The sequence below is a fragment of the Cryptomeria japonica genome, unplaced genomic scaffold (genome assembly GCF_030272615.1).
Source record: "Cryptomeria japonica unplaced genomic scaffold, Sugi_1.0 HiC_scaffold_38, whole genome shotgun sequence".
Lineage (NCBI taxonomy): Eukaryota > Viridiplantae > Streptophyta > Pinopsida > Cupressales > Cupressaceae > Cryptomeria > Cryptomeria japonica.
Genome location: NW_026728860.1, coordinates 315,147 through 338,528, shown reverse-complemented (window position 1 = coordinate 338,528; position 23,382 = coordinate 315,147). Strand labels below are relative to the sequence as shown.

Sequence of the window (23,382 nt, the reverse complement as noted above, 5' to 3'; positions counted from 1 at the left end):
TCTTCTTCCTAATTTTATTCAGTCTACCTTTACCAGAAACCGTACCTAGGACTGCATTCTTCATTATCCCATTTGTGATATTACAGAGAGAATTAAAAGCATCACACTAAAGTTTCATTATACTATCATGTTCATCATATTTCTTTTCTAGCCTTGCAATTTTCTCCTTCATGTCATTCAATTGCTCCTAACTAGTGTTGTTAGCATCTGGGGTCGACCTCAAAGGCAAACAGGGACCCATTTCCATATCTTTAGAGGACACTAGGCCATTGTGCTCTTTGAAAAGGGACTAATGTTCACTTTCCGATTTGTTGTTTTCTTCTTTAATTTCCTCTTCTTCGTCCATGTTCTCATTAGGGATTTCAGTCTGTTTTTCCTCATCCACATTAACATCCTCATCCTTAGAATTATCCTGAGAGTCAGCCTCATCTTCAATATAATAAATTTCATAAAAATTAGTCTCAGTCTTGGTAGGTTGATTCCTCTCTTTGTCACAAAGCCTAGCTGACCTTCTTTCCCCCAAGCTACTCTCAACTTTTTCTTGCTTTGTTCCTTTCACATCTTCCTCTTCCAAGTTATGAATCTCCGAGTCAATGGTCAAGCTCTTTTTGGTAGACTCACTACTAGACCTCTTAGCTTTCCTCAATTTAGAAAGATAAAAAAAAGCTTGTATGTTTCTAAATTGTAAACATAAAATTTAATTTTTTCTAAATTTAAAAAATCAAAATCACATATTTAAACAAATAATTTTAGTCATCCAGATATAAGGCTTCTATATTGAAAAAATCAAATTTATACACACGTGAGTTTTCAAGATCAAAAATCTTTTTTATTTTTCTAAATTGTAGTAATAAAAATATAATGTTTCTAAATTATATTTGCACACAGTGATAGAACATACCATTTTTCTCTTTTTTGTTAAGATAATGTTGCAAGAATCTTAGTTATCGATTTAAAAAGATAAAAAAAAACTTGTACGTTTCTAAATTGTAAACATAAAATTTAATTTTTCTAATTTTAAAAAATCAAAATAACATATTTGAACAAATAATTGTAGTAATTTTTCTAAATTTAAAAAATCAAAATCACATATTTGAACAAATAATTGTAGTGATCAAAATATAATGTTTCTATATTGAAAAAATAAAATTTATACGCACATGTGATTTTTCAAGATCAAAAAATTTTTTTTATCTTTCTAAATTGTAGTAATAAAAATATAATGTTTGTAAATTATATTTGCATAGAATGATAGAGCATACCGTTTTTCTCTTTTTTGTTAAGATAATGTTGCAAGAATCTTAGTTATCAATTTAGAAAGATAAAAATAAACTTTTATCTTTCTAAATTTTTAACATAAAATTTAATTTTTCTAAATTTTAAAAATCAAAATCACATGTTTAAACAAATAATTTTAGTCATCAAAATATAATGTTTCTATATTGAAAAAATCAAATTTATATACGCGTGACTTTTCAAGATCAAAAATAATTTTTAAGTTTCTAAATTGTAGTAATAAAAATAAAATGTTTCTAAATTATATTTGCATAGAGTGATAGAACATACCGTTTTTCTCTTTTTTGTTAAGATAATGTTGCAAGAATCTTAGTTATCAATTTAAAAAGATAAAAAAGAACTTGTATGTTTCTAAATTGTAAACATAAAATTTAATTTTTCTAAATTTAAAAAATCAAAATCACATATTTAAACAAATAATTTTAGTCATCCAAATATAAGGTTTCTATATTGAAAAAATCAAATCTATGTTTCTAAGTTGTAGTAATAAAAATATAATGTTTCTAAATTATATTTGCATACAGTGATAGAACATACCGTTTTTCTCCTAAACAAACTTGTATGTTTCTAAATTGTAAACATAAAATTTAATTTTTCTAAATTTAAAAAATCAAAATCACATATTTAAACAAATATTTTTAGTCATCAAAATATAATGTTTCGATATTGAAAGAAACAAATTTATATACATGTGATTTTTCAAGATCAAAAGGAATTTTTATGTTTCTAAATTATATTTGCATAGAGTGATAGAACATACCGTTTTTCTCTTTTTTGTTAAGATAATGTTGCAAGAATCGTAGTTATCAATTTAGAAAGATAAAAAACAAACTTGTATGTTTCTAAATTGTAAACATAAAATTTAAGTTTTCTAAATTTAAAAAATCAAAATCACATATTAGAACAAATAATTTTAGTCATCAAGATATAATGTTTCTATATTGAAAAAATCAAATTTATACACATGTGATTTTTCAATTTCTAAATTGTAGTAATAAAAATGTAATGTTTCTAAATTGTATTTGCATAGAATGATAGAACATACTATTTTTCTCGTTTTTGTTAAGATAATGTTGCAAGAATATTAGTTATCAATTTAGAAAGATAAAAACAAACTTGTATGTTTCTAAATTGTAAACATAAAATTTAATTTTTCTAAATTAAAAAAATCAAAATCACATATTTAAACAAATAATTTTAGTCATCAAAATATAATGTTTCTATATTGAAAAAACAAAATTTATATTTCTCAAATGTTATACCCTTAAATAAGATTGTGGTTTAGTTACGGTTAGGGTTAGGGTTGTATTAGGGATAGCATTAATGTTGTATTGGGTTATCATTTAATTTTTATAAGAGTAGAGTTAGAATAAAACAAGTAATCTAAATCAAAAGAAAGTTTAAACTATTTTCGTATTTGTATTAATAAGATTATTTTAATTAAAACTAAGTTTAATCTATTTTAAAATGCCTTTTTTTTATTACAACAAAATTTAAATGTATCAATCTCATAAAAATATTTAAATAATGAAAACCAATTCATAACAAAAGTACATAATAGTGAAGGATTTTTTAAATATTTTATAATAAACTGATAATAAGTTTTATGAATGCATTATCCTATAATAACAACTGCAACATAACCATAACTCTAAATATTTATTATCCTTGACAACAAAACCTAACCATAACCCTATAAACTTAACCCTAAATATAATGCAAAACATATTGCTAACCCTAACTCTATCCCTAACAATGATGTATACCCTATCCCTAAACACAATCCTAACCCTAACTTTAAATTCTAACCCTAAACCCTAGCCTTAGCCCTAACCAAACACTAATACTAAACATGAAGTAAACCTATCCCTCGCCATAACCATAGTCCTAATCCTAACCATAATCCTAACAAAAAACATAAACCTTAATCATAAAAATAATCATAATCCTAACCCTAATCCTAACATTAATTGAACCATAACCCTAACAATAATCCTTATATAGATTTGCCTAGTTAAACCTTAACTTTGACCTTAAAATAAAGCTTTATTATATAATCCTAACCTGCACACCATGCTTTATCCTTAAACCCTAACCCTATTTGAATACTATTATAGCTTGCATATAAAAAATTGAGATTTAAGTGCGTTAATTGAATAGATACTAATAATGCACAAAATAAATGGTACTAAAATAATATTACTCTTTTGATAAGCATAGAAATCAAATCAATGATGGTGCTTTAAGTAGATTATTATCTGTTTTATGTTATCAAGATTTTATTTCATATATTTAATATAAATTAATTTTAAATCATATTAATAATGGTTCCAATTGAATCTATGAATACAATTTGCTAATTTGAATATTGTAAATTTGGACATTTTCTTGGTGGTCAATTTTCTTGTCGATAAATATGTCTATCTCATATATATTAACAATAGAAAATCAATGTTAATTAATATTTTTACAATGCATTCAAAATTTTCTCTCATAAGATATCCAAATGAATTATACAATGCTCATAAATTTTACCACTTGTGTAGTACCACGGATACATAGAAAGGTTGACCTAGATTCTTTCATAATTTTAGGACTTTAAGTTCATTTTTTGTGAAAAGTTTGATTGATCAGAACTTACCAATTGCTTAGAAGGTTTGAGCTCAATCTATGCAATTACCACCATCTTAGTCATGGATATGCACATGTAACTTATTTTGAATATTTCATAAAATTTATATAAATTATAGTATATACTATTTTATAAAATTTCATGTTTTTGGGTATAAAAATTAAAATCTATTTTAATAGATTTATTATAATTTTAGATTTATTTTTGGTTTTGTATTTTCTTAAATGATTATATCCATTTCAAATTAATTAAAACATATTGTAAATTTACAAATATGTGACTCACTAAACTTGGGGTTCTATCTTTGATACCAAGGTTCTATCCCTATCCCAAACCTTGAATCTAATTTTAATCCTAATGATGATCCAAACCCTAACCCTAATTATAATTCTATCCGTAACCCTTCTCAAACCCTAACCATAACCTTAATCATAATTATTATTCTCCTAATCTAAATATAAATGAATCTAAGCATTATAGCACAATAGTAACCCTAATTCTAGCCTAACCATAACCCTAAGTAAATGTAACCATAACCCTCAATATGCACGAATCATAATTATAATTAAGCTATAACTTGACCTATATTTAAACCCTAAAACTAACTACAATCTTAACCATAACCCTAAACCCTAACCCTAACCAAAACCCAAAACCTATCCTTAATCCTAAGAGTAAATCCTACCCATAATCCTAATGCTAACCCTAAACCCTAACTCAAACCATTACCCTCACCCTATCCTTAATCTCAAACCTTAACATTAACCATAATCCTCACCCTAACCCTAAGCCTAAACCTAATTCAAACAATGATATTAACAATGACCCTAGCCCAAATCCTAACCCTAACCTTGACCCAAACCCTAATCTTAACCTTGACCCTAGCTTGATGTAAATCCTAACCCTAACCATAATCCTAACTATGACCCTAAGCCTAAGCCTAAGCCAAAGCCAAACCATCATCCTAAACCTAACCTTAGTGCTAAACATGATTTCAATAATAAACTTAACCATAACCCTAATCATAATCCTAACCCCAACCCCAACCCTAATCCTAACTCTAACCTAACCATAATCCTAAACCCTAACCCTGACAAAAATCCTGCCCTAAATGTAACCCTAATTCAAATGGAGATTTTATCGTAATCTATTCCTAACCTTAACCTAGCCCAAACCCTAATCCTAATAGAACATTAATACCAATTTAACCATAACCGTAATTCTAACCCTAACTTTGATGTAAACCCTAAACTTAATTGTAACCCTGACACTAAACCCTAACCATAAACTTATGTTCCTTATAAGTAAAACTTAACCCTGACCATAATCCTAACCCTAAAATTAACCTTAACCATATTTACTATTTCAACCCTAATTTGAATGTCAACCATAACCCTGAAGCGACCTCGATTATAAATCCAACCTATGGTTTACCTTATCCCCAATCTTTATGCTAACATAACCCATAACCCTAACTAAATTCTAATGCTAACCTTCAAACAAAGCTCTATTAATTTAGTTGTAATTCTAACCTTAATCCTAATTAAACTCTATCCCTAACCCTAATACTGATTCTAATTGAACCTGAACCTTTACCCCAAGCGTTATCCTACCAATTACAACTATTATTTTAGTTATAATACTATTACACCCTCTAATCTAGACCCTAACCCTAACCCTAACCTGATAATGACCCTAAACCTAACCTTATATCTAACCCTAACCCTAACAACCCTAATCCTAACACAAACCCTAACTCTTACACCTCTCATCACAAAATATCTTTTATTCCAATCTTAAACCTAACCCTAACCCTAATCCTAATTTTAATTCTAACCCTAACCCTAATTTAAATTATAATCACTATTTATAATCTTTAAAACTTACCCTAATTATAATCACTAAGACTAACCCCAATACCAACCTTAAACCTAACCCTAATTATAACTTTTACACTAACTATAATTATTAACCCTAACACTAACAATAATACTTAGTCTTAACCCTAAAACCTAATCCTAACCATAACCCTAACAACATTCTTTATCCTTGAATCCTAACCCTTCCTGAGTCATAACACTAAATGTAACCTTAATTTAGTTGTAATGCTAACCCTAATCCTAATTAAACCCTATCCCTATTCCTAATATTGATTCTAATTGAACCTGAACCTGAACCCTTACCCCAAGCATTATCCTACAATAATAACTATAATCGTTAACTAAAACCAATTATAACTATCATTTTATCTATAATACTATAACTCCCTTTAATCTAATCCCTAACCCTAACAACCCTAATCCTGACGCAAACCCTAACTCTTGTAGCTATCATCATAGACTATCTTTCTATGCAATCTTAACCCTAACCCTATCCCTAATCCTAATTATAATTCTAGACCTAACCCTAACCCTAATCCTAATTTTAATTATAATCTTTAAACTTTACCCTAATTATAATCACCAAGACTAACCCTAACACTAACCATGATCCCATGCGAAAAACAAAACTTGATGCTAACCCTAACCATGATATACACCCCAATTGTTATTATATTCCTAACCCTAACCATGATATAAACCTTAACCCTGCCATAATACTAACCTTAACCCTAATCCAAAACATAACCATAAACTGAATCCTAATCCTAACCATACCCCCAGTTATAATTGTCACCCTGACACTAAACCCTAACACTAAACCCTAACCTTAACCATAAATTGAACCGTAATATTAAACCGTAACCATGACCCTAACCCTAACCATAATCCTAACTGTAATCCTAAACCTTAATGCTAACCATAATCCTAAACCAAAACCAAACCCTAATGTTGATGCTAACCCTAACCATGATATAAACCCTAAACATTATCATAACCCAAACCCTAATCATAAATCTAACCCGAACCATTATGTAAACCTTAACCCTAACCATAACACTAACCTTAACCCTAATGCTAACCATAACCATATTACTCCAATTAAATAAAGTTTAATATTATCATTAAATAAAGTTTAATATATCTTAGATTTTAGTATTTGCTTTGATCTTGCAACACATAAATTATATAAAATAGTCTAAATAGATATTTAAAATTTCATATATCCTTATCGCCTCTTTTTATCATGTACCGAATTCTAATAGGCGTCTCCATAAGGATATCTGAATGTATTATATATATATTTGATTAAAATAAAATATATGTAAGCTAGGTCTTACCTTTTTAAAATTAGGAAGCCCGGCACTTTGAATTAATTTTGGGAGATTTCTTTCATGGTTTCTTAAGATGTAATTAGTTAGTCAAAGCTTCTAATTTGAATAGGGAGCAGATCGTAATTTTTTTCGTCTCCACTACGCACAACACATTGAATGCATCATTTGACGGAACAAAGGTCCTCGTAGGAGCTTCTTAAATTTGGGGCTCCCTGTATATATAGATGAGAGTATTGCATTGGATGTCATATCAGTTTCCGGCTGCTAACTGATCATTTAGTTGAAACGTAAAGTGTTTTCTGTGCGCTTAACACAATAAAGAAATTATGGAGAATTTCATGCGTTGGAAACTGATAGTACTGTTTTTTGTGTACTTCCTTCTGTTTATAGTGCATGTTTCGGCCAGGTGCAGCCATACCACTATTCCATGTCCTTCGCCCCAACCGCCCCCAAAGAAATCTATTTTATCAGAGACGGATTGGGCACCTGTGCGGCCTCAGCAACCATATTCCATGGCCGTACCGCTCTCCAAGAAGTCTGTTTTATCAGTCCAAAACTGGTCACATGTGCGCCTCTTTCGTAATGCTGAAGACCCTGCTTCCGAATCTCACCGTATGGACAGCCACTGAAACCAATTTTCGCTTCTCTCCTGTTCTCATCCATTCTCAAGACAGACAAATAAAACTGGATTCGTTCATTCTATAGTGCATCAATAGTCCACCCGGTGGTGCGGCTGTATTTACAAGATCGGTGTAAATTTTCAACCGTTTCTTTCACTTGTATATTTTTATTCATTCACGTAGTCGAAATAAATGTTGATTTAGTCTTCCCGGATTAGAATACATATTTAATACGTATCGTGCATAAATAAAGAATAAACTGCAGCCACCCGTTGGCACGGCAGTATACAGAAGATCGGTATAAATTTTCTAATACGCAAGCACAACCAATTCCATGAAGAACCTAAAGGCTATAAAATAATGTTGAGAAGTTTATACAAGAATAAATAGTAAACAAATTTTGAAATGCCAAAAGATTATGTGTTGGAAAAGGTCAGTTTTAGAAGCAAGATATGATCTGTTCCTTGTTCAAATCTTGTGACTGAAAGTTCCATCTTAATGAACGGAGAAAAGAATATCAAAGGTTAGTTGTTAAGGGAAACAATGCCATTCCAGGTATGGAAATAATTAATTAATTAATAACATATTCTATTTATTTAAGGTTATTGTCTTAGTCTTATTTTTTTTTATTAGATAAGCAGGGAGATGGCCCTGAATGAAAAGAGAAGCAGAATTACATCATAAACCAAACACCAACTATAAAATAGCTAACAAAAAGGAACCAGTTCTAATAAAAAATGATCAAAAATTTTCCTACCCCTGAGACTATTTCTACGGATGCTAGTATCATACCCAATGTTAATAGCAGAAGTATCACAATACCGATTATCATAAGCTATACAACTAATGATGTTTCCAGCATTATCCTTATCAACATAACCGAGCCAGTCTTAGTATAATTAATTAACATAAAGTCTGTCAAATTGGGCACACAGGTCCCAATTAGCCATCTAAAGAAAAACATAACAAAAAGACCAAAATAGAGAAAACCAAGAGACCATTACTTCTTTATTAGATTCCATTCCCACTCGAGCCTGCCGACATTCTGCTTCCATGTCTCCTTCTGATCTTCTTCGTCCTCCTCTGTCATTTCTCTTATACCCTTCTTTCCATTCTTCTTCCTAATTTTATTTGGTCTACCTTTACCAGAAACCGTACCTAGGACTGCATTCTTCATTATCCCATCTGTGATATTATAGAGAGAATTAAAAGCATCACACTAAAGTTTCATTATACTATCATGTTCATCATATTTCTTTTCTAGCCTTGCAATTTTCTCCTTCATGTCATTCAATTGCTCCTAACTAGTGTTGTTAGCCTCCTGGGTCGACCTCAAAGGCAAACATGGACCCATTTCCATATCTTTAGAGGACACTAGGCCATTGTGCTCTTTGAAAAGGGACTAATGTTCACTTTCCGATTTGTTGTTTTCTTCTTTAATTTCGTCTTCTTCGTCCATGTTCTCATTAGGGATTTCAGTCTGTTTTTCCTCATCCACATTAACATCCTCATCCTTAGAATTATCCTTGGAGTCAGCCTCATCTTCAATATAATAAATTTCATAAAAATTAGTCTCAGTCTTGGTAGGTTGATTCCTCTCTTTGTCACAAAGCCTAGCTGACCTTCTTTCCCCCAAGCTACTCTCAACTTTTTCTTGCTTTGTTCCTTTCACATCTTCCTCTTCCAAGTTATGAATCTCCGAGTCAATGGTCAAGCTCTTTTTGGTAGACTCACTACTAGACCTCTTAGCTTTCCTCAATTTAGAAAGATAAAAAAAAGCTTGTATGTTTCTAAATTGTAAACATAAAATTTAATTTTTTCTAAATTTAAAAAATCAAAATCACATATTTAAATAAATAATTTTAGTCATCCAGATATAAGGCTTCTAGATTGAAAAAATCAAATTTATACACACGTGAGTTTTCAAGATCAAAAATCATTTTTATGTTTCTAAATTGTAGTAATAAAAATATAATGTTTCTAAATTATATTTGCATACAGTGATAGAACATACTGTTTTTCTCTTTTTTGTTAAGATAATGTTGCAAGAATCTTAGTTATCGATTTAAAAAGATAAAAAAAAAACTTGTACGTTTCTAAATTGTAAACATAAAATTTAATTTTTCTAAATTTAAAAAATCAAAATCACATATTTGAACAAATAATTGTAGTAATTTTTCTAAATTTAAAAAATCAAAATCACATATTTGAACAAATAATTGTAGTGATCAAAATATAATGTTTCTATATTGAAAAAATAAAATTTATACGCACATGTGATTTTTCAAGATCAAAAAATATTTTTTATCTTTTTAAATTGTAGTAATAAAAATATAATGTTTGTAAATTATATTTGCATAGAATGATAGAGCATACCGTTTTTCTCTTTTTTGTTAAGATAATGTTGCAAGAATCTTAGTTATCAATTTAGAAAGATAAAAATAAACTTTTATCTTTCTAAATTGTAAACATAAAATTTAATTTTTCTAAATTTTAAAAAACAAAATCACATGTTTAAACAAATAATTTTAGTCATCAAAATATAATGTTTCTATATTGAAAAAATCAAATTTATACACGCGTGACTTTTCAAGATCAAAAATAATTTTTAAGTTTCTAAATTGTAGTAATAAAAATAAAATGTTTCTAAATTATATTTGCACAGAGTGATAGAACATACCGTTTTTCTCTTTTTTGTTAAGATAATGTTGCAAGAATCTTAGTTATCAATTTAAAAAGATAAAAAAGAACTTGTATGTTTCTAAATTGTAAACATAAAATTTAATTTTTCTAAATTTAAAAAATCAAAATCACATATTTAAACAAATAATTTTAGTCATCCAAATATAAGGTTTCTATATTGAAAAAATCAAATCTATGTTTCTAAGTTGTAGTAATAAAAATATAATGTTTCTAAATTATATTTGCATACAGTGATAGAACATACCGTTTTTCTCCTAAACAAACTTGTATGTTTCTAAATTGTAAACATAAAATTTAATTTTTCTAAATTTAAAAAATCAAAATCACATATTTAAACAAATATTTTTAGTCATCAAAATATAATGTTTCGATATTGAAAGAAACAAATTTATATACACGTGATTTTTCAAGATCAAAAGGAATTTTTATGTTTCTAAATTATATTTGCATAGAGTGATAGAACATACCGTTTTTCTCTTTTTTGTTAAGATAATCTTGCAAGAATCGTAGTTATCAATTTAGAAAGATAAAAAACAAACTTGTATGTTTCTAAATTGTAAACATAAAATTTAAGTTTTCGAAATTTAAAAAATCAAAATCACATATTAGAACAAATAATTTTAGTCATCAAGATATAATGTTTCTATATTGAAAAAATCAAATTTATACACATGTGATTTTTCAATTTCTAAATTGTAGTAATAAAAATGTAATGTTTCTAAATTGTATTTGCATAGAATGATAGAACATACTATTTTTCTCGTTTTTGTTAAGATAATGTTGCAAGAATATTAGTTATCAATTTAGAAAGATAAAAACAAACTTGTATGTTTCTAAATTGTAAACATAAAATTTAATTTTTCTAACTTAAAAAAATCAAAATCACATATTTAAACAAATAATTTTAGTCATCAAAATATAATGTTTCTATATTGAAAAAACAAAATTTATATTTCTCAAATGTTATACCCTTAAATAAGATTGTGACTTTAGTTACGGTTAGGGTTAGGGTTGTATTAGGGATAGCATTAATGTTGTATTGGGTTATCATTTAATTTTTATAAGAGTAGAGTTAGAATAAAACAAGTAATCTAAATCAAAAGAAAGTTTAAACTATTTTCATACTTGTATTAATAAGATTATTTTAATTAAAACTAAGTTTAATCTATTTTAAAATGCCTTTATTTTATTACAACAAAATTTAAATGTATCAATCTCATAAAAATATTTAAATAATTAAAACCAATTCATAACAAAAGTACATAATAGTGAAGGATTTTTTAAATATTTTATAATAAATTGATAATAAGTTTTATGAAATCATTATCCTATAATAACAACTGCAACATAACCATAACTCTAAATATTTATTATCCTTGACAATAAAACCTAACCATAACCCTATAAACTTAACCCTAAATATAATGCAAAACATATTGCTAACCCTAACTCTATCCCTAACAATGATGTATACCCTATCCCTAAACATAATCGTAACCCTAACTTTAAATTCTAACCCTAAACCCTAGCCTTAGCCCTAACCTTAACACTAATACTAAACATGAAGTAAACCTATCCCTCGCCATAACCATAGTCCTAATCCTAACCATAATCCTAACCAAAAACATAAACCTTAATCATAAAAATAATCATAATCCTAACCCTAATCCTAACATTAATTGAACCATAACCCTAACAATAATCCTTATATAGATTTTCCTAGTTAAACCTTAACTTTGACCTTAAAATAAAGTTTTATTATATAATCCTAACCTGCACACCATGCTTTATCCTTAAACCCTAACCCTATTTGAATATTATTATAGCTTGCATATAAAAAATTGAGATTTAAGTGCGTTAATTGAATAGATACTAATAATGCACAAAATAAATGGTACTAAAATAATATTACTCTTTTGATAAGCATAGAAATCAAATCAATGATGGTGCTTTAAATAGATTATTATCTGTTTTATGTTATCAAGATTTTATTTCATATATTTAATATAAATTAATTTTAAATCATATTAATAATGGTTCCAATTGAATCTATGAATACAATTTGCTAATTTGAATATTGTAAATTTGGACATTTTCTTGGTGGTCAATTTTCTTGTCGATAAATATGTCTATCTCATATATATTAACAATAGAAAATCAATGTTAATTAATATTTTTACAATGCATTCAAAATTTTCTCTCATAAGATATCCAAATGAATTATACAATGCTCATAAATTTTACCACTTGTGTAGTACCACAGATACATAGACAGGTTGACCTAGATTCTTTCATAATTTTAGGACTTTAAGTTCATTTTTTGTGAAAAGTTTGATTGATAAGAACTTACCAATTGCTTAGAAGGTTTGAGCTCAATCTATGCAATTACCACCATCTTAGTCATGGATATGCACATGTAACTTATTTTGAATATTTCATAAAATTTATATAAATTATAGTATATACTATTTTATAAAATTTCATGTTTTTGGGTATAAAAATTAAAATCTATTTTAATAGATTTATTATAATTTTAGATTTATTTTTGGTTTTTTATTTTCTTAAATGATTATATCCATTTCAAATTAATTAAAACATATTGTAAATTTCTATGCAATTACCACCATCTTAGTCATGGATATGCACATGTAACTTATTTTGAATATTTCATAAAATTTATATAAATTATAGTATATACTATTTTATAAAATTTCATGTTTTTGGGTATAAAATTAAAATCTATTTTAATAGATTTATTATAATTTTAGATTTATTTTTGGTTTTTTATTTTCTTAAATGATTATATCCATTTCAAATTAATTAAAACATATTGTAAATTTACAAATATGTGACTCACTAAACTTGGGGTTCTATCTTTGATACCAAGGTTCTATCCCTATCCCAAACCTTGAATCTAATTTTAATCCTAATGATGATCCAAACCCTAACCCTAATTATAATTCTATCCGTAACCCTTCTCAAACCCTAACAATAACCTTAATCATTATTATTATTCTCCTAATCTAAATATAAATGAATCTAAGCATTATAGCACAATAGTAACCCTAATTCTAGCCTAACCATAACCCTAAGTAAATGTAACCATAACCCTCAATATGCTCGAATCATAATTATAATTAAGCTATTACTTGAGCTATATTTAAACCCTAAAACTAACTACAATCTTAACCATAACCCTAAACCCTAACCCTAACCAAAACCCAAAACCTATCCTTAATCCTAAGAGTAAGCCCTACCCATAATCCTAATGCTAACCCTAAACCCTAACTCAAACCATTACCCTAACCCTATCCTTAATCTCAAACCCTAACATTAACCCTAACCCTAACAATAATACTTAGTCTTAACCCTAAAACCTAATCCTAACCATAACCCTAACAACATGCTTTATCCTTGAATCCTAACCCTTCCTGAGTCATAACACTAAATGTAACCTTAATTTAGTTGTAATGCTAACCCTAATCCTAATTAAACCCTATCCCTATTCCTAATATTGATTCTAATTGAACCTGAACCTGAACCCTTACCCCAAGCATTATCCTACAATAATAACTATAATCGTTAACTAAAACCAATTATAACTATCATTTTATCTATAATACTATAACTCCCTTTAATCTAATCCCTAACCCTAACAACCCTAATCCTGACGCAAACCCTAACTCTTGTAGCTATCATCATAGACTATCTTTCTATGCAATCTTAACCCTAACCTTAACCTAGCCATAACCCTAATCCTAATCCTAATAGAACATTAATACCAATTTAACCATAACCGTCAACCATAACCCTGAAGCGACCTCGATTATAAATCCAACCTATGGTTTACCTTATCCCCAATCTTTATGCTAACATAACCCATAACCCTAACTAAATTCTAATGCTAACCTTCAAACAAAGCTCTATTAATTTAGTTGTAATTCTAACCTCAATCCTAATTAAACCCTATCCCTAATCCTAATACTGATTCTAATTGAACCTGAACCTTTACCCCAAGCATTATCCTACCAATTACAACCATTATTTTAGTTATAATACTATTACACCCTCTAATCTAGACCCTAACCCTAACCCTAACCTGATAATGACCCTAAACCTAACCTTATATCTAACCCTAACCCTAACAACCCTAATCCTAACACAAACCCTAACTCTTACACCTCTCATCACAGAATATCTTTCATTCCAATCTTAAGCCTAACCCTAACCCTGATCCTAATTTTAATTCTAACCCTAACCCTAATTTAAATTATAATCACTATTTATAATCTTTAAAACTTACCCTAATTATAATCACTAAGACTAACCCCAATACCAAACCTTAAACCTAACCCTCATTATAACTTTTACACTAATTATAATTATTAACCCTAACCCTAACAATAATACTTAGTCTTAACCCTAAAACCTAATCCTAACCATAACCCTAACAACATGCTTTATCCTTGAATCCTAACCCTTCCTGAGTCATAACACTAAATGTAACCTTAATTTAGTTGTAATGCTAACCTTAATTAAACCCTATCCCTATTCCTAATATTGATTCTAATTGAACCTGAACCTGAACCCTTACCCCAAGCATTATCCTACAATAATAACTATAATCGTTAACTAAAACCAATTATAACTATCATTTTATCTATAATACTATAACTCCCTCTAATCTAATCCCTAACCCTAACAACCCTAATCCTGACGCAAACCCTAACTCTTGTAGCTATCATCATAGACTATCTTTCTATGCAATCTTAACCCTAACCCTATCCCTAATCCTAATTATAATTCTAGACCTAACCCTAACCCTAATCCTAATTTTAATTATAATCTTTAAACTTTACCCTAATTATAATCACCAAGACTAACCCCAATACTAACCCTAACACTAACCATGATCCCATGCGAAAAACAAAACTTGATGCTAACCCTAACCATGATATATACCCCAATTGTTATTATATTCCTAACCCTAACCATGATATAAACCTTAACCCTGACCATAATACTAACCTTAACCCTAATCCAAAACATAACCATAAACTGAATCCTAATCCTAACCATACCCCCAGTTATAATTGTCACCCTTACACTAAACCCTAACACTAAACCCTAACCTTAACCATAAATTGAACCGTAATATTAAACCGTAACCATGACCCTAACCCTAACCATAATCCTAACTGTAATCCTAAACCTTAATGCTAACCATAATCCTAAACCAAAACCAAACCCTAATGTTGATGCTAACCCTAACCATGATATAAACCCTAAACATTATCATAACCCAAACCCTAATCATAAATCTAACCCGAACCATTATGTAAACCTTAACCCTAACCATAACACTAACCTTAACCCTAATGCTAACCATAACCATATTACTCCAATTAAATAAAGTTTAATATTATCATTAAATAAAGTTTAATATATCTTAGATTTTAGTATTTGCTTTGATCTTGCAACACATAAATTATATAAAATAGTCTAAATAGATATTTAAAATTTCATATATCCTTATCGCCTATTTTTATCATGTACCCGAATTCTAATAGGCGTCTCCATAAGGATATCTGAATGTATTATATATATATTTGATTAAAATAAAATATATGTAAGCTAGGTCTTACTTTTTTAAAATTAGGAAGCCCGGCACTTTGAATTAATTTTGGGAGATTTCTTTCATGCTTTCTTAAGATGTAATTAGTTAGTCAAAGCTTCTAATTTGAATAGGGAGCAGATCGTAATTTTTTTCGTCTCCACTACGCACAACACATTGAATGCATCATTTGACGGAACAAACGTCCTCGTAGGAGCTTCTTAAATTTGGGGCTCCCTCTATATATAGATGAGAGTATTGCATTGGATGTCATATCAGTTTCCGGCTGCTAACTGATCATTTAGTTGAAACGTAAAGTGTTTTCTGTGCGCTTAACACAATAAAGAAATTATGGAGAATTTCATGCGTTGGAAACTGATAGTACTGTTTTTTGTGTACTTCCTTCTGTTTATAGTGCATGTTTCGGCCAGGTGCAGGCATACCACTATTCCATGTCCTTCGCCCCAACCGCCCCCAAAGAAATCTATTTTATCAGAGACGGATTGGGCACCTGTGCGGCCTCAGCAACCATATTCCATGGCCGTACCGTCTCAAAGAAGTCTGTTTTATCAGACCAAAACTGGTCACATGTGCGCCTCTTTCGTAATGCTGAAGACCCTGCTTCCGAATCTCACCGTATGGACAGCCACTGAAACCAATTTTCGCTCCTCTCCTGTTCTCATCCATTCTCAAGTGAGACAAATAAAACTGGATTCGTTCATTCTATAGTGCATCAATAGTCCACCCGGTGGTGCGGCTGTATTTACAAGATCGGTGTAAATTTTCAACCGTTTCTTTCACTTGTATATTTTTATTCATTCACGTAGTCGAAATAAATGTTGATTTAGTCTTCCCGGATTAGAATACATATTTAATACGTATCGTGCATAAATAAAGAATAAACTGCAGCCACCCGTTGGCACGAAAGTATACAGAAGATCGGTATAAATTTTCTAATACGCAAGCACAACCAATTCCATGAAGAACCTAAAGGCTATAAAATAATGTTGAGAAGTTTATACAAGAATAAATAGTAACAAATTTTGAAATGCCAAAAGATTATGTGTTGGAAAAGGTCAGTTTTAGAAGCAAGATATGATCTGTTCCTTGTTCAAATCTTGTGACTGAAAGTTCCATCTTAATGAACGGAGAAAAGAATATCAAAGGTTAGTTATTAAGGGAAACAATGCCATTCCAGGTATGGAAATAATTAATTAATTAATAACATATTCTATTTATTTAAGGTTATTGTCTTAGTCTTATTTTTTTTTATTAGATAAGCAGGGAGATGGCCCTGAATGAGAAGAGAAGCAGAATTACATCATAAACCAAACACCAACTATAAAATAGCTAACAAAAAGGAACCAGTTCTAATAAAAAATGATCAAAAATTTTCCTAGAAGTATCACAATACCGATTATCATAAGCTATACTACTAATGATGTTTCCAGCATTATCCTTATCAACATAACTGAGCCAGTCTTAGTATAATTAATTAACATAAAGTCTATCAAATTGGGCACACAGGTCCCAAGTAGCCATCTAAAGAAAAACATAACAAAAAGACCAAAATAGAGAAAACCAAGAGACCATTACTTCTTTATTAGATTCCATTCCCACTCGAGCCTGCCGACATTCTGCTTCCATGTCTCCTTCTGATCTTCTTCGTCCTCCTCTGTCATTTCTCTTATACCCTTCTTTCCATTCTTCTTCCTAATTTTATTCGGTCTACCTTTACCAGAAACCGTACCTAGGACTGCATTCTTCATTATCCCATCTGTGATATTACAGAGAGAATTAAAAGCATCACACTAAAGTTTCATTATACTATCATGTTCATCATATTTCTTTTCTAGCCTTGCAATTTTCTCCTTCATGTCATTCAATTGCTCCTAACTAGTGTTGTTAGCCTCCGGGGTCGACCTCAAAGGCAAACAGGGACCCATTTCCATATCTTTAGAGGACACTAGGCCATTGTGCTCTTTGAAAAGGGACTAATGTTCACTTTCCGATTTGTTGTTTTCTTCTTTAATTTCCTCTTCTTCGTCCATGTTCTCATTAGGGATTTCAGTCTGTTTTTCCTCATCCACATTAACATCCTCATCCTTAGAATTATCCTGAGAGTCAGCCTCATCTTCAATATAATAAATTTGATAAAAATTAGTCTCAGTCTTGGTAGGTTGATTCCTCTCTTTGTCACAAAGCCTAGCTGACCTTCTTTCCCCCAAGCTACTCTCAACTTTTTCTTGCTTTGTTCCTTTCACATCTTCCTCTTCCAAGTTATGAATCTCCGAGTCAATGGTCAAGCTCTTTTTGGTAGACTCACTACTAGACCTCTTAGCTTTCCTCAATTTAGAAAGATAAAAAAAAGCTTGTATGTTTCTAAATTGTAAACATAAAATTTAATTTTTTCTAAATTTAAAAAATCAAAATCACATATTTAAACAAATAATTTTAGTCATCCAGATATAAGGCTTCTATATTGAAAAAATCAAATTTATACACACGTGAGTTTTGAAGATCAAAAAGCTTTTTTATGTTTCTAAATTGTAGTAATAAAAATATAATGTTTCTAAATTATATTTGCATACAGTGATAGAACATACCGTTTTTCTCTTTTTTGTTAAGATAATGTTGCAAGAATCTTAGTTATCGATTTAAAAAGATAAAAAAAAACTTGTATGTTTCTAAATTGTAAACATAAAATTTAATTTTTCTAAATTTAAAAAATCGAAATCACATATTTGAACAAATAATTGTAGTAATTTTTCTAAATTTAAAAAATCAAAATCACATATTTGAACAAATAATTGTAGTGATCAAAATATAATGTTTCTATATTGAAAAAATAAAATTTATACGCACATGTGATTTTTCAAGATCAAAAAATATTTTTTATCTTTCTAAATTGTAGTAATAAAAATATAATGTTTGTAAATTATATTTGCGTAGAATGATAGAGGATACCGTTTTTCTCTTTTTTGTTAAGATAATGTTGCAAGAATCTTAGTTATCAATTTAGAAAGATAAAAATAAACTTTTATCTTTCTAAATTGTAAACATAAAATTTAATTTTTCTAAATTTTAAAAATCAAAATCACATGTTTAAACAAATAATTTTAGTCATCAAAATATAATGTTTCTATATTGAAAAAATCAAATTTATACACGCGTGACTTTTCAAGATCAAAAATAATTTTTAAGTTTCTAAATTGTAGTAATAAAAATAAAATGTTTCTAAATTATATTTGCATAGAGTGATAGAACATACCGTTTTTCTCTTTTTTGTTAAGATAATGTTGCAAGAATCTTAGTTATCAATTTAAAAAGATAAAAAAGAACTTGTATGTTTCTGTAGTACCCCCACCGTAATCGATCTCTAACCTTGGTTTAATCTGGATTAGTTTATCGAAATATTATGTTATAGTTAGATGTTTGAATTAACGCATAGCTATAGATGTGGTTCTCACACTAGTTGTATGCAGATTTTCAGTGTTCCTATTTCGTGATGTTAGTATCGGACTAATGATTTCATTAAATTGTATATATGTATGCATGTATGATCTTTGGTTGCAGGAGATTTCAGGTACGAAGTCGCATGAGTGCGAGGTTCGTCGTCACCTGATTTTGCAGGTTTGAGTGTACCCTTGTTAATCCCTAGAGTCGGATTAGGTGGTCGTGAGACCCTAGTTGACCTTCGTCGTGCTCTAGTGAGCATCGCCAGTCGTCGTCGGTAATCCCTTCTTGTTTGGGTTTGCGAGTCGTCTGTTTGGTTGATCTTCTCGATTTGCGTGCCTTGTGTGTTTGGTTAAATTGGCTAATTAGTCCTTAGTAATCATCTTGTTTAAATATGTGTTTGTGCATTGATGATTAATGGATTAGATTAAACGGGTTTTCGTTATGCGATTTTCTTTGTTAATGAATTGCCTATTTTAAATTGGAAGCAAATTTGATTTAATGATTGAATTGGAATATTTAATGCATTTTATATATGCTGTTAAAAAAAAAGAAAGTTGTGTATTTATCGCAATAGACGTAATTACATTCTGTTGAATTATTAAATTAGAAAGATTAAATTTCAATTAAATGAGAAATCGTTTCTTGATTTGAAAAGCAAGTTATATTGTTGATATAGTTGTAAAGAATTAAATTTAGAGTATTATTTGTAAATAAAAATTTTTATTCCAAAAATGGAATTTTTGGAGGTCAACTCTTCCATATTACCCAAATTTGGGAAAATTTGGAGAGGAATGGACATTTTTGGTAGAGATTTTGGTTGGGAATGAAAATTGGAGGATTTTGGGAGCTGAAGATGGGGGCTCTCCTTCAGCCATGCCAGGATCGCGAGATCAGGTAGGATTTATCTCTCAATTTTAGTTATTGTGTTTAAATGGATCCTGTTGGCTCAATATGAGTCTTTGTTGAAAGATTGGGTGGGGTTGGGAGAACTTACCATGCTGGAAACCATATTGTTAATCTCTTTATTGGACTGTGTTTTATCATGATGGGGTTTGCTGTGTTGAAAGGAAGTGTTTAAACTCATATCCCTATTTAGAGAAAGATGGAATTCTTGAAGGTTTTATCGAAATTAAAATTCGAACCAGTTCATGGTTATTCCATCCCTTTTTGAAAACGAACTGTGTGTGTGTTTTAAATAGCAAATTTATTAAAATGGACCAAACTGTGCATTTTCGTTCGAATCCGAGCTGGACGTTTTTTGTCTTTGTTTCGGACTGTGCGTTATTTTGTTTACTGAGCTGGGCGGAGGTTTTGTGTTTGACAAGCGGTGAGTTGGGGTTCCCCCACTCCTCCTCCCCTTGTCCCCTCGCCCCCGCTCATTCTCCGTCTCCCCCTTCTCGCAGGTGTTAGGGCTATGCCCGCGGCACACTGCGGTGGCCGCAGGGCCGCGGTGGCCGCTGGGCGCCGCGGACCTGCGGGCACCGCAGCGGCGCCGCCCGCATGGGCTCCCCTGCGGTTTTGGCGTGGGCTGCGGCTAGGGTTAGGGCACGGCCCGCCCAGCTCGCCTCCCCACCTATTTTAATGCGTTTTGTTGTTTTTAACATGGTTTTAATAAATAAAAAAAAAAATGGGTGTTTCAATGTAGTTTGTTTAGTTTTAAAAAATAAATAAATAAATAAATCAATAAATACATATGATTTTTATATCATTTTAGAGTGAGTTGTGTTTAATGTTTAGTTTAATTAGATGCTTAATTATGATCAAGGGCATATCATGATAAAAGATAATTGATTTTGGTTAAGTATATAATAGAATTTATAGCTGAATTAATCATTCAATTTCACTTCATGAATTGTGCACCTTGTCTAATTGAGTTCTAATATTGATAATTTCATCATCAAATGTTAATTGGCTATGCTTGGGTCCAATCTTAGATTAATAAGTTTATATCATGTGCGTTGGAAATGAGTATCTACAACTGAATTTCTTTTATCTTTATTTCCGTAATCCGTATTACGTAACTGGAATTGAAATTATGAATCTGTAGAGACTGATTTTAGACCAGTATGTAATGACGTTTTGATTGGGAGATTAAGTACCTTATTTGAGTTGATTAACGGTTGTCTGAGATTTAATAATATGAATTGGTTAAAACTCTTTATGGCTTAAATTGCCTGTTCAATGCTTGAACCTTAGGAGTTAGAAACCCAAGAACAACTTAACCCTTGATGAGAAAGATAACTGTAATCTGATTTGGATCTTGTAGAAAACTTGATCGATTTTAATGTTTAAATGAGTTTGAGAAGATATTGTCCTTTCTGATTATCGCCTTGCGAGTTTAATTTCTGTATTCGCCTTTAATTATGAAATGGCATGTTATGCTTTGATTAGTAGGACCCTGTCGTATGGATGTTTTGGTGTTCCTGTTTCAGTCCTCGATTCCGAGTTGACCGTTGTATTGTGGTAGTATCGTTTTGATCATATCCTCCTTGTGTGTGAGTCGAATGATGATTGTGGTGGACCGTTGTTGGTCGGGTCTCTAGATTAGAGTACCATCAGTAAGTGATTACCTTTGAGTCGTGTTTGACCATATGATTGTTCTCCTTCTTGAACTTCGTTCGTCTTACCATGTGTATTCATTGGTTTGAGTTCGTTTGAGTTTCGTCTAGTGTCGTATGGGAAAGTGGCTTTCGATTGGGGGCCGCGCCCAAAGTGGCTGCTGGGTAACCCGTCGAAAGTGAGTCTAATAAGTGATAACCTAAGTAGATTAGAAAATAATTTATAAATAAGATAATGTGCCTCACACATGGGACGAGTGCTATCATAGACTCGACATGCTGTGAGAAGGCCTGAAATGGCAAACCACCTTCCTTGTCTTCACGAGAGGATGTGTGGGTCCACATGAGGCTTGGATGGGCCGGAAGTTCAGATTAGGTTGCCAGGGTTACCAGTGTATGGGCCGGGACCTATGAAGACTTGCCATGGTATCCATACCAGGTTGTGTGATGACACTTGTCCCTACGTTCGCTAGTGTGTTGTCGTTTTGTCCTGTTTAGAGTACCTTTGTGAGTCATCCTTTGTCTCTGCCCTTGTGAGTGTCGGTTTTATGTTAGACCTTGGGTGGTGATGGTTCAGTTTTATGGATGCTCTCATGGACTCTTATGCTATTAGCTTTGATTATGTTCAGCTGGATCCTGTTCCTTGTAAGGATCGTTTATGTATTTATTGACCGGTGTGGTCATTTGTATATTGCTTATGTATCGCCTCGATGGCTGGATAGTACTTGGTGTAACCTCTTGTACTCTTAACCTTATTATTTATCAGAGGGTGTCTTGCAGTTGAGCAGACCCGGAGATGTAGCCCATTAGGGGTGAACTCCGAGATCATTATGGTGTTATGTGGTGCATTCTCTCATGTTTCTTTTATTCAGCTTTATCATGTATGTTTATTTTATGTTGAATGGTTAAGTGGATAATTGGAAATAACTATAAATGCTTATATTCAGCTCTTTCTTGAATGCCATGTTGATTGAATGCCTAAGTGGTTCAGAGGATATTTATCGTAATGCATGTGTGAAATCATCCTTTTAAAGCATTGAATTGGATTATGAATGAAGGTAACTTAGAGTAATGAATTATACTCAGTTGTTGTTAAGGAATTTAATATGCTTGGAAAGATCTCTTATGTCATGATGAAATCCTAGTGAATTAGTATGTTAGATGTATGGTTTGTAATTTTAATTGAAAAGCTTGAATGAGGTTGATGAATGGATCTTAATGGAGGAATCTTTGTTGTGATTTATTTTTCCGTCCTTTGAAGGAAGTTTATCCTGTTTATGAAATTA

At 30.5% G+C, this 23,382-nt stretch overlaps 1 protein-coding gene across 1 annotated transcript; it reads right to left on the bottom strand.

Annotated features, from left to right (window-relative positions):
• Nucleotides 1–289: 289 nt before the first annotated feature.
• On the bottom strand, nucleotides 290–16,766 carry LOC131862176 (uncharacterized). The gene is made up of 3 exons (XM_059214988.1): nucleotides 16,580–16,766; nucleotides 9,176–9,304; nucleotides 290–429 (listed from the first exon to the last, which is right to left on the bottom strand). Exons 1-3 carry the CDS (start codon nucleotides 16,764–16,766, stop codon nucleotides 290–292), a joined length of 456 nt encoding a protein of 151 aa, XP_059070971.1.
• Nucleotides 16,767–23,382: the final 6,616 nt, after the last annotated feature.

Excerpts from the sequence above, each read along its gene's own strand:
- LOC131862176 (XM_059214988.1), bottom strand. The coding sequence starts at position 16,766 with ATGGATGAGAACAGGAGAGGAGCGAAAATTGGTTTCAGTGGCTGTCCA. Across the intron at positions 9,305-16,579 it reads GCCGCACAGGTGCCCAATCC|ATGAGGCTGACTCCAAGGAT; the intron begins GTCTCTGATAAA and ends ATTATATTGAAG. Across the intron at positions 430-9,175 it reads AGAAAACAACAAATCGGAAA|ATGAGGCTGACTCTCAGGAT; the intron begins GTGAACATTAGT and ends ATTATATTGAAG.